Source organism: Montipora capricornis, chromosome 2 (genome assembly GCF_036669925.1).
Source record: "Montipora capricornis isolate CH-2021 chromosome 2, ASM3666992v2, whole genome shotgun sequence".
NCBI lineage: Eukaryota > Metazoa > Cnidaria > Anthozoa > Scleractinia > Acroporidae > Montipora > Montipora capricornis.
In genome coordinates this window covers 38,979,282-38,991,781 of record NC_090884.1, presented here as the reverse complement: position 1 = coordinate 38,991,781, position 12,500 = coordinate 38,979,282, and the positions used below count along the sequence as shown (strand labels likewise).

Here is a 12,500-nt window from a genome sequence, read left to right as displayed (position 1 = left end):
CACCACTCGTGCTGCGCCCGTTTAAGCAATACCGATACCGCCTTGCGCGCCTGGTTGAGCAAATCGAGATTGGTTACTCCAGCAGTATCTCAATTCATACATTTATCCCTTTTACGTGGGGACTTCTAGGTTGCCTCCTCTGGTTTTGGCCTCTGTGCCAAAACCCTGCGGGGGCAACAAGAGCCAGTATGGGGACAAATTGGCAAATGTTTGATACTGACATGAAAAACAAATTAAGCCAATGAATGTGTTCATTCATAAATGTAGACTTTCGGAGAAGAAAATGTAATCAAGGAGTACAAAGTAATTTTTCAAATAAAAAATAGAACCAGGACAACTGATAGCAGTCAATTGATCTCCTCCAAATCGGCGGAGGTACGTACTTGCGAGGAGATCCTTTTTCTAACTTAAAACCTTAAAGCTGAATTCTCTTACAATTCCATTTTGAAGAGGAATCTAACGTTCTGGTGGGTTGGTAGTGGTAATAAAACTTATTACCTGCAGCTGCTTTGTGCTTTATCATCAAAGAAACGATGGTGACGGTGAAGATAGTTGACAACATTTCTCTTGAACATCAAACTAGGATTCTGAGCACAACAAAAAAAAAACATGAATTAAGCTATAAGAGTCCTCCATTGCTCTTCATCGTTCTTTGACTGATGAAAAGGTGGATCACTTCATAAACCCACATCCAATGTTAAAACCGGTTGTCAAATTGACATATCAAATGGGTGGTGATTTATCCGGTGGATCAAAGCAGTGCATTATCCCTTCGACGATTGGAGGAACTTCAGTTTCAATTTACATGCAAAGGATATTTCCAGTCGGTGTGTAATTGGTCAGAAATAAGTTTATTTTAAAAACAGAACGGCAATGAGAAATGACAAATCTTTCCCTCACCATTTGTCCTTGCGCTTCATCGTAATTTCTAAATCCAATATTTTGACCAATGGATCGACGACACCATTTCGAAAACAACCAAGAAACATTAACGTGAAACGCAGTTTTCAACTCAACAGTTCAAACATTTTTAAGTTTTCAGTTGAGTAGTTGTTTCTCATTATTAATTTACCATCAACAGGTTAGCTCTTGAAATGGTCTCGAGTCTGTGCGTATAATGAACCCGTCATTAACAACCGCACAAGCGATAGATGCTCTCACGGATTCGACCGAACTTTTTCAAGCGGGCATGAATTTGTTTTGTACAAGTATTTCAAATGGATAGGTGACCGCTTTCCTTGTCACCTCATGCAGGACCATCAAAGGGCTATCCTGTCAACTCTCAACGTGCTATGGCCTTGTTTTGTCCGGGTGTGTTACTTTGTAAAAAAATCTGCTTTCAATAACATGTGCACAAGTACTTGTCCAGGAGTAGACTAGGTTATTTTACAAAGAAATGAATGAGAAAAAAAACATTCCTGCTGCATATGCTGGCAGCTTCCTTCGTAATCCTCGAAACAAAGTCATTTGACAGGATAAATACTTCTCCTTGTTTCTTTTGGGCGCAAAATTTCAGTCCAAAAATGGTCCTTTAGTTTACTTCCGAGTTAATGTACAAAGAAGCTAGTGCGGAAGATGTTACGGGCTCATAGTGTGATGTGATTGGGACAACGAAGTCCAAGCTGTTTCATCATATGTTTAGTCTTAAGATGTTACTGTCATGAAGCCAGGGCAGGATTCTCTCAATGTAGATAGCGAAGTGTACAAAATTCATAATATATATCCCCCTTCCCTTCCAACACTTCCTCCTAAATCCCCTTCCATGTACCCTCCCATCAATTCCTATCCCGACATGTCACTCTTTCTCCGTGCCTGTTCTCTTGCCCATAACCTCTTCTTCAAGCTCGTGAACCGGAAAACCTTAAGAAACGCTTATTATGGCATTTAAGTTCCAGGCAATAGTTCTCATGAACTTAGCTCATAGCCATAAATTTGATGTTCCTTTCCCGACCATTTTCGTGAGCTATCTTTCTTCTCCGCTTTCATGTACCCCTACTTTTTCGCCTGCCTTTCTCGGCTTTTCTTGGTGAGGTCGAATACATCCACATGGAAACGTTTTGTAGGATCAGCAAATGTTTGTTTCAACCCTTGCAAGTTAGTGTGATGAAACGACGCAACGCTGGAACCTTATTAAGTATTTCATACACCAGTATTGGTTTTATAAATTATAGCACCGTTACATTTGACACGTCGGCCAAGTTGGAAAACGCAAGTTAAACTTTTGAATTAACTTTCAATGGTCTCGTTCAAGTGAATCCGAAAAAAGCCTGAAGACACATTTGTTTTCCACTAAATTAAATGGAAAGGGCTTGATGATGTGGTGGATATCGAAAGCTTGAACAGTGCTTGAGCACGATCTACGATACATTTAGTGGTCAAATTTCCCGGCATTGATGAGTCAGAAAAATTTCAGTCAATCTACTCTGTGCGAAAACGGCTTTTTCGCATCTATGTGACACTATAAGTTTATCTGGGTAAGCGCGGATGGGGCCTAAGAAGAGGCCCTATCTCTCATCCAAGCATAGTGGCGCATTCACTTTTAGTTAAAAGTTCAACAAGTTTCGAGAGGTGTGCATTCAGGCAGCGCAGCCAACCCTCCACTCATAAACAAAACCAGTCAATGGTTCCGTTCCTCCTTGCCCTAAGTGCAATTAACAAGTATTGTAACTTCGCCTTATGAATTATTAAGTTAAAAACCAAACAGGCCTTCAAGGGATTCAGTAACTTGGTGGAATATGCCGGCTCAGTCTTGAACTGAGTTTAGTGCGTTCGATGATATCTGACAAAACATAACTTGAAGAAGGCTGCCTTTGCTCACGCCATGGAATCTCCCACAATACTAAAACTCTCTTCGGTGTAACCTCTTGGAATCCCTGGTAGAGGTAATCAATTCTGCTGTCAAAATTTCGGCGAACACTATTTCTAAAGGAATGCCGTGGAAGTAAAAACCTCATGGGAACACTACAAAACGGAGATAATTGGCAGAGATTTCTGGCTCCCTTTCTTCTCGTCTGTGCTGTTCTTGCCTATGGAAATTTGGGTAATTAATGCCTTGTCTTCGAGGCCTCAATTGTTCAAATGATCGGAATTAAGCGGTAACCTCCGAATAACTATATAATGGATAATTCAAGTGTTCTCCACGGCACCCATCCGCTGGATCAAGCCTTTTTATTCTGGGTTGCGCTATTGTGCTTTGAACAACCTGGGCCAGGTTTTCAATCATAAAGTTACAAACCATCATTTTCTCCTTTTCTATAGAGCGTTTTCACGTGACGTCACGACCGCCATGTTGGTATTCCAAAACAAAGGAATGGCGGACATGATGGTGTACCAAATTCATCCCCAGGGATTTGAACTCTATTTTATGCAAATATTTTCTTTGTTTCAGTAATCCATTATGGCTGCTGGTCACGTGAGTGAAAACGCTCCATAGAGCTTCCATCATAAGTCATCTTGTATTTTCTATAACTTTTTGTGGGTAATTCAAATTAGCTCAAATACTAGCTGAGTTAAAAATTATCGATGACATTTTTCAGAGAGGTACTATAGAGACGGCACTTTCTTAATTTGAGGTAAAATTGAGGTTTAAGTAATTTGTTTTCTTGCCAACCAAATGTGTAATAATTAATATTTCCACGGTGCTCATTCAAGTTTTTTCTTCAGGAAAAAAGGTTACGAAAACGTTTGATGCACAAACGCATTTTTGCCTAGTGCGGACTCGTCACAGTTTCAAGTAGTAGTCTTATCTATTACCTGTATCTTTGACAGATACCCAAGGAGTCACGAGACAGTTTATTTCCAAAATAAATCACGATTGCAGAGACTTCAAGGTTGTGCTAAATAAGTGTCATGTGTGGAAAGATATGGGCTTTTGCTTCAAATATCGACGACAAATGCAACATGTATGCAACAGGACCTGTCAGTATTGTTGTAAGTAACAAATCATCCCTTACATGCTAGCAGAGAGGGCTTTGGAAGAAAATTGCATTAAGACGTGGGCCTGGTGGTCAATACCTTCTTCTCGTTTTATTGGAGATCGCTTGCCGTGTACGTTTTTCACTTCAGAGACTGAAGGGGGAGGGGGGGGGGGGATTGTCCAAATTCTTTCTTGATAGATGTTTATCTATCAAACGGTAATTTGTAGTTGTAGGAATCCCAAGAAATCAGCCTGACTGTTAGCCGTAGTCATGACAATGGGCCCATACAAAGAATAGATTACCGTTGCTCTATTGTCTAAACTAGAAGCACATGACTTTGAAGCCCTCAACTTGCAAACCTTTTCCTCGGAACAGAGCTGGGGTTTATAGAATACCAATTTTATGCCCAAATATGGAGAAAAACAAGATCGAAGCTGCACGCACGGGAAAATGCATAAGCTACGTTACATCCAAATAAGGAAATTTTTAAACTAAAAAAACCTTTATCTCTGAACCATAGTTAAACGCTTCAAGGCCATGAGCTTAGCTGACTACTTCATAGATAGCTACAGTAGTTAACTACTTTTAGTTAATGTTGTCGTTGGCCAACTTAACCCTTCCAGGAGCTCATCAAGAGGAGCCTCTATCTCCACTAGTTCCTTGAGTCAACCCTTTCCCGAAAAAAGTTATTTTTAGGAACAGTTTTTTTTCCGGGAGGCTGAGATAGCTCTGTTCCGTTTGGGTTTTACAACAGTGGGCATGCTGAATTTCCCAAGGGAGGGGGGGTGTTCAAGTAAATCTACTCGAGAAAGGGTTGACTCTTGGCCAAGTGAGGTGGGGGGTAGGGGTAGAGGTTCCCCTTGATGAGCTCCTGCCCCTTGTTATCAGCAGTCGACTTGTAATCTCTTGTCGCTGTGTAAACACTGTAAACAGGAATAGTCAACACTTATTTTCTTGTTTTTCTACAAGTCTGAATTCCACACCATCGCGAGATCAGTTGACATAAAGACATTAAGGAGGGCTACTCGAACGAGAAAAACTTTTCTTATGCTTCTGTCATAACATGTGAATGGTGCTTTTCGCGCGTTTTGATTGGTTAACTTGAAGGTGATTAGCAAAGGAGTTTCTTTCCACAAGAACGCGACGTATAGAGAAACAAAGTGGATTTCCAAAACCGTTATTTTTTCGCGTCAAATGTCCACTACTATTTACTTCCATTAAGCCCGCCGTGTACGTAAGGAAAGAGTTGAAGAAATACCATGTAGCGGGCTTAATTAAAGAAACAAATAGGACAATTTGATAACAAAACTACTCTATCAAACTTGTGACCTGTACTTCTTCCTTTCCCATTCAAATCAACGAAAAAAAAACTAAAAATGTAGTTTTGGTTTCAATTTGTAGAGGAACTATTAAACAATAATTAAGCTGACTATATCGTGTCAAACTCGTTAAGATGAGAAAACTATTGAATTAATGGAAGACAATATTACATGGCTAGCAATGACGACTGTTATTACCTAACAAAAGCATAATATTGGTGAATATATTTTTAACCTTTAGTTCCCGGGCAAAAGCAATGGGAGGTGATCGATAGAGTTTGGGGTCGAGTAAGAGAATCAACTTATCAACAGGAAAGTGCACGCGCGAAGAACTCACGAAAGCGACAAGAAGGGCCAGTGGTACAAGTTCTTGGAAAAGAGATAGCACCACAAGTAGACGACGCAGCCAATGCCATCGCAACTCAACTGAATGAGGGTATATATCATCATGGCCCAATTGGGACGTCTTGCTACGAGGCTCGAAGAACCGACTTAAACATCTCGGACGACAAGTTGTCCCTTTATCCTGCTTCTTACCTTAATGAACACTAAAATTTGCATTATTTCCCTTTGAACTCTGAACGAGAGACTTCGAAATATAATTCTTCATGTTGCTTGTTTGACCAATTTTCTCCTTTGTACAGTCTTTCATAAACATCCACGTGAATACTATCTAAATCTCTAAAGGATTCAAAACATTCCTTCGAGTTCCTATTTTGTGTTTGAGATAATTAAGAGTTTCAAATTTTGTAAACTATTGAATGTAAAGCTCTTCACACTACTTTAGGTTGGGTTATAGAATGTTACCTTTGGCTTGTTGTCGACCCCATCCTCCACACTTGCAAATCTTGTAGCAAGTTTCTTCATTCCCATTGAGGGGCGGAAAACGAACCGCCGATGCCAATAATAGAAGGCTGCCTCTGATTAGTTCGAGCAGTCGTTCAAGGATGGTCCCAGGCCCTTTATATAACGGATCGAGATATCAAGTTTTTTTCTGGAAAAGCACATAAAGTGCTACTAACTGAACCTCGATTGACTTTATGTACGACCTGAACTTCTCTCTTACAAAGCTTTCCCCTTTTTATATTACTAAACATTCAATGCAACATAGTACCTCCACTGACCACTCCCCAGGGGTTTTTACAGTAGACCATAGACTAACTATGAGTAGACGAAAGAGCAAAAAACGCAATAAAACTTAAAGGCTCTACATATCGATCTCAAGACGGCATTTCAAACTAAACTTTGGCCCTCTGCCTCTTTTTAGTGCCTCCAACCGTTCTTGGGGAACTTAAGAAGTCCGTAAATGCGACTTTACAGTCGAACATAAAAGAACAGCTGCCAACACCTCAGACTGCTTCAACAAAAACAAAACAAGTTGAATTTCAAGGAGCACGTCCTACCATAAGTGGCAAAACACAGGTGAGCAAAGGGTGAAAAGTGGCAATACAGAGTTACTTCAGTGCAAGAAGGAGGAAAACCTACCTCTAATACCATGAAAATAAAAATACAGCACCTTGCCAGAATTCATTTAATATATTTTTGCAATGGTCAGTAATTTCATTTACTTTTTTTGCTTATATAACGTTTTTCTTTGCACCTACCAGCCAAATCCCCAAATAAAGAAACCTGCTCTACCTCTTCCCAAAGGAAAGCAAGTGACAGTCACCATTGACGAGAAGCCTGGAACCGGAGAAGCTACGGTCAAGATGGAGAGCTCCCCAAAGACCATTGGAGTAAGTTACAAAACAGATGGAACCCAAGAAGGGCTTCCCGATCCAAATAATTTTTTGCTCCATGAAAATGAAGAGTTTAAAGACAGATCATACGAAGAAGAAGCAAAGATAAAGGAAGCTGCAAATGCGGTAAAAAAGGTCATGAAACTTTTTGGGAACTCAGAATCTCGACGCGGCCGCATGCATGATAGGCGTGTTTCACAGGTAACCCACGATTTCCCTGCTGACTCTAAGTCACGAGGTTTAGATAATCAAGTGGCGGGAATTCAAAGTGCAATCGACGCTCAATCGAAAAGCCAGGACCGCGCAGCCGCTAAGGCTCAAGCCCTCTCGCAACAGATTGGACGGCAGATAAGTAATGACGAAAATGCCCCAAACTACGCTGTTATTAGCGCAGGTGATTCCAATGACTGGAAAAGCCTGGCTCGCGTGCTTGCCACTCAACTCAAGCAAGTATTGAATCATATGGAGCACAGGGAGATGCAGAGCAGATATGAGCAGCAGAAGATACAAGAGGAAATGATGTTGATGGCGCGACAACAAATGATGGATAGACACGAGGATGATGATTTATTCGATGACAACGATGATGATGATGATGATGACGACGACGATGAGATGTTTGGTTTGGAAAAGCGGCGTCAATTTGTCCTGACCCCAAATAGAAATAACACCTCTGAAAATGCCACGAGAAACTATAGTTTTAACAACAACCAGTCAATTTCATCAAAGGGCTTAGCATCTGGAAAGAAAATGAACGAGAGTAGATTGCTTCATAGAGCTGTCCAGAAATTATTGAAACTAGAAATGTTGGAAAAATTACGCGGAGAATTAAAAATTTTATCCAGTTGATGGGCTTGAAGGTAATCTGATTTTACGTGGACCATTAAAAAAAATTAAATCCATTACGATTATATGGAAAAGACAATAATAGGGAAAGTTAAATAAGTAATAAATATATGTATGCCTAATGCAGGATACACACGCTGGTTTGTCTGTCAGTGAGAAACACCTGCCGGCCTTTGCGAAAAGTATTTCAAGACGAGTGTGCGAATTCTAGTTGGATGAGATCTTGGCTTGGGGTGAAATACCACTGGAATGAAAACGGACCGAAACTGCTGAAACGAATGAGACTGTCAGCGTTCTGTGTATGTCAGTCCTCAATTTACCTTTCCTGTGTATATTTTTTTTGCAACGTCAACAATGTATCTTGTACATAAATTTTTTTTGACTGTTAATTAAAGTTAAAGTGAACAAGGTTTTGTCTGGTATTCTGTAAAGTCAGATATATGTAGCTCGCTTATCAGTGATAAGATGTGAGACAGATGTTTCCGCATTTAAAATATTCCTTCCGGTGGTAGCCTGCGAACAGCAGACGCATTTCCGGTCGTCGCTTCTCTGCCTCCGAAGGCAGAGAAGCGACGACCGGAAATGCGTCTGCTGTTCGCAGGCTATTCCGGTGGGCGTCAGTTGTGGGATGACAGTTCCGCTGGAGTCAGTGTATCCGGTGAGGTTTTCGGTTTCTCGAAAGGCAAAAAGACGGGTAAATATGGACCGCATTTTGGTGCAACGTTAGGAGAAAGTGGTAATGCAGAATTTATTTATTTATTATTTTTTTTTTTATTATTATTTTTTGTTATCAAAATATCTAACAAAGAGCAAAGGGCAGGGTTATACGTGACAGCAGGAGAGAAGTGGCTACCTTTGTAAGTCAGTGTTTCGGTTTGTCTACAAGAATACTCTCTCTCAGCGGGAAGAGAAGGCTTGCTCGCAGGCTAGATTTCAGTGCGTCTTTTGACACCGATTTGATTGTGTGAACAAGTTGTACTTCTTGTTCTTGTAAAGAGAACTTAATTGCAACCATGTTTTCCGAAACATTGTATCATTGAGTTCAAATTTTTGGAGAATTAAAAGTCAGGCTCGATTAAAGAACATATGGTACAGTAAGATGACGAGAGCTAATGGGAGAATGGAATACCGCGTTTAGTATTTTTGAGGTGCCTTGAAAATGAAGGAGTTGTGGGTGCTTGTGGACATCTATAGTTATGATTGTCACCTTGAGAGACACTTTGACGTCTAGAAATAAAATGAGTGTTTTAACACTCATTAAAATGAGTGAAACGTGGTTAACTTAATGGTAGGGTGAATATTATTACATTAGGAAGATAGGCAATACGTTTGTAATCTTAGGAGCAGCCAGCCATAGCAAAGCCGATGTCCTCCACAGAGTCAGCTAGCTGACGAAGAAAACAATTCTGAAAGCATTTTGCCTGCAATACAAGGGTCTTATCATATAGTGCAACTTACTCTAGCTGATAGGTTACCCTCTTCTCATCCTCCTCCACAGGGGCTCTTTTCAGCAGAACAAAAAAGAAAAAGGAGTTTTTGGGGGGCCTCGTGCGCTTCCCTTCTCCCCAGCTTCCAGGCGCGTTATTTTTTCTCCCGTTCAGATCTTTCTGCTAGGTCATTAAGTAAAATGCTGCAAGGGTCAAATGGTGACCATGAAAAGGCGTTTCTCTTGATGGCCGTTTTTACACTAGAGATGTATGATACGTCTGGGCGACTTTGGGCGATTTAATTTAATGCGCCTTTTAGTTCGTCCTTTAATTCGTCCCGTATATAGACGGGCGAGAGACGCGTATTTCAAGTAACACTCATTCAAAGAAAAGCGGCTGTACAAAATGCGCGCGGTCCTGGATTCTCATTTTAAAACCTGTCATCTCAGTGGAACGGATAAAATCAGGTAGCGCATTCCACAGCTTGGCTGCTAAGTACAATGAAAAAAAAAGAATTGAGACTGTAACTGGAGAAAAACTTAATATTCTTCACATACAGTAGCAGGGAAATCATTAAAAGACAGTTTTTTAAAACAGTAATATGAGGGAATTTTTAATGCGCTTATTGCTTATAGAGATGTAGAGTTTGACTTTAGTAATCTGCAAACGTAAATTTCAGAATTCTCCTATTTACATTATAGCGTTCCCTTGACAGGAAAAATTACGAAAGGCCAGTTCTTGCTACGAGGAATAACAGCGACAAAACCACGACTTTGTCGCGAATTTTCTATGATAAAAACTTGTTCAGAAATCAAAAGTCTACGCTAGCAGCACACACCAGGGCTACTCCTTAGAGTCTGGCTAGAAATTTTCTTTTCACTTTTTCCTCCGGCCGCGCTTCAGCCATTTGATGAGAGCCAGTCTCGTGGTTTGCCTTAAGTCAAAAAGGGGCTTTGCTGAGTGCTGGGACATGAAGATGTAGATGTAGACACTTACCAAGCTAAGGCTCTTTAATCTAAACGGACGGCACATACATTTGGATGCTGAGATCTCTAGGAGACGAGACCCACCAAAGCACAGGTTTATGGACCAATCCCAGACATGTCAATCATTTTCCGGGAACGCAGAATGCGTTTTGCCGGATATGGCGAGCTAAACAAGAACTTGCCAGTGACCTGCTACTCTGGACGCCCCACCATGGTCATCAAACTCAGGTGGGTCGCCCAAAAATAACATACATTGACGAATTATGTAGGGATACTCGATGCCTCCCTGAATACCTACCGACCTTGATGCACGACCGTGATGGATGATGGCATGAAAGAGTCCGAGCTCGATCTGATGATGCGACCCCACACAAATACCCCAAGCGGAAATTGTCAGACTTCCGTTCACCGAACGATAATGACCGGCAACCGACTGTTTTCAGTCACAGTTAAGAAGGTCACGATGGTGTAACTGCACACATTTTTTTAATGGATTCTTCTGTCGATTGTTTCTTAAGAATCGAACTCTCTTAGGGAAATGAGGAAAGCTCAGGTAACCCATTACGGCTGTCTCAATCATCATCAGAAAAGAAGCACTCAATAGATGAACTATTCTAACTGAGACGAAGGGCCAACCGATAAAAGGAATATATAAAATACGGGTCTTTCTGCAGGTACCGGAAAGCATTGTGTTTTTGGTCACTTGGGATTAGTCTTTATTGGAGTTGTTTTGTTTTCTGTCTTTTGTTCCTTTTGTTTTAAGTAATTTGCAGAAGCTGCCGAAAATACGGGGAAACCCAGGCCTTTTGGGAATTGCACTATGAAAAGAGATTTATCGTCACTTCCGGTGTTTAAAATGACATGGCTTCATCTCCATCACGGCCCTTGCAGAATTTTCTTTCCTTCTTTGGATGTTTTGTCTAATATAAGCACTAAATAAAACCAAGTCACCACTTAAAGAAGAGCCTTCCTTTATATCTTGATTTAAGGCAGACAATATGGGCCCATTTGCTATTTTTTATTCGGCAAAAACTGTGCAATTTGTAACCTGACACTGGAGGCATTTTTATTTCCTGTAGACATTTCTTTTGCAAAGCACGATGGTCTGTGAAGGATTTCAGTCATTGAGAACAGTCATGGCTGTGTGTCGGTATTTATTCGCAGTAACACTTTTTTTCACAACTCTTAATATGTTTTTTGCGGAGCCTCAGGTCTCTGAACAAATTAATGATGTTTCAAAAGAATCGGAACCGAAGGAACCCAGTGTCTTTCTTGCGATCATCGCTCGTAATGCAGCACATCTTCTTCCGAATTGGTTAGGTTATATAGAAAATTTGGATTATCCGAAAAGTCGAATATCTGTCTGGTAAGTGGGCTTCCAGTGGGATTTTTGTTTTTAATTAATCTATTCAGAGATTTCAAAAATTATTATTTTATTTATAAAGGTAGATATGCATGATTCTTAATTTTTAAAATTGTTACAAAAACACGTTGAGTGATGATCTTGGAGGCTGATTTTGGCTGAAAATCTCGGACTATATACATCTTCGTCGCTATGAGTGACCGACTTTGTGTTTAGCGTAAATATTAAATCGAGGAATTGTGTTTTTATTCTTAGTGATCTGCGTTAAAAATCTATCTAACAACGAAGCGTATTAAACAACAATTCAACGACTGTTCTGACATTCCTAAAATGCTACCACTGCGTAAAGTTTTTGTTTCTTTATAGAATATGTTTTTTGCACGGAAGAATACAAATGAAATTTTATTGAAAACATGAGTGCGGGTTTTTATGATGCTGTCGATCAAATTAAAATAAGATTAAAGGTGACAGTATTCGGTATTTTAATTAATTATATAATAAGCAGAAGTCCTTGACTGGGTCAAGGGAGAGGGAGGGCTGGGTACAATGTAGCGTTTACCACAATCAGTGACAAATTAATTTGGGACACTTACATTCAAATGAAACAATTTTACGGTTTTCAACTTTCCTTCCCTTCCATTCAATGTTGGGCTAAGATGTGAGATTTTCCACACAGCATGACTCCTGACCGATCTGGCCAGAACATTGAATGGGGGGCTCCAGGGTGGAGGGAAAATTTGTTGAATTAGTCCTAGAAATAAGGTCAAGTGAAAAATTCTGTTCAAGAAGCATTTCTGTCCCACATAATGTGTCCATGCAGGGGCCACAGAGTACATTTTAAAGTGGGGAACTTGGTTTTGGTATATGTACTAGTAGTGTTAATTACCAAGTCTTTGATCAAGC

At 40.3% G+C, this 12,500-nt stretch overlaps 4 protein-coding genes across 5 annotated transcripts in view; 2 read left to right on the top strand and 2 right to left on the bottom strand.

The window, feature by feature from the left end:
* Positions 1-1,040, bottom strand: part of LOC138020858 (uncharacterized) — a 17,736-nt gene extending 16,696 nt beyond the window's left edge. For both annotated transcript variants that reach the window (XM_068867770.1, XM_068867773.1), the window contains exons 1-2: positions 901-1,040; positions 499-587 (exon numbers count right to left, since the gene is read on the bottom strand). In XM_068867770.1, the coding sequence (XP_068723871.1) occupies positions 499-562 (64 nt within the window). In that variant the 5' untranslated portion in view covers positions 563-587; positions 901-1,040. The remainder of the gene's footprint in view (positions 1-498; positions 588-900) is intronic.
* The window catches only part of LOC138020831 (E3 ubiquitin-protein ligase rnf213-alpha-like), a 500,094-nt gene that overhangs the window by 63,968 nt on the left and 423,626 nt on the right, over positions 1-12,500 (bottom strand).
* On the top strand, positions 2,751-8,075 carry LOC138020930 (uncharacterized). Its single transcript, XM_068867822.1, has 5 exons — positions 2,751-3,040; positions 3,769-3,930; positions 5,478-5,672; positions 6,504-6,658; positions 6,844-8,075. Exons 1-5 carry the CDS (start codon positions 2,953-2,955, stop codon positions 7,822-7,824), a joined length of 1,581 nt encoding a protein of 526 aa, XP_068723923.1. The 5' UTR covers positions 2,751-2,952; the 3' UTR covers positions 7,825-8,075.
* The window catches only part of LOC138020921 (procollagen galactosyltransferase 1-like), a 15,834-nt gene continuing 14,671 nt past the window's right edge, over positions 11,338-12,500 (top strand). Inside the window, exon 1 of the mRNA XM_068867817.1 lies at positions 11,338-11,600. Coding sequence (XP_068723918.1) covers positions 11,371-11,600 — 230 coding nt within the window. The 5' untranslated portion in view covers positions 11,338-11,370. The remainder of the gene's footprint in view (positions 11,601-12,500) is intronic.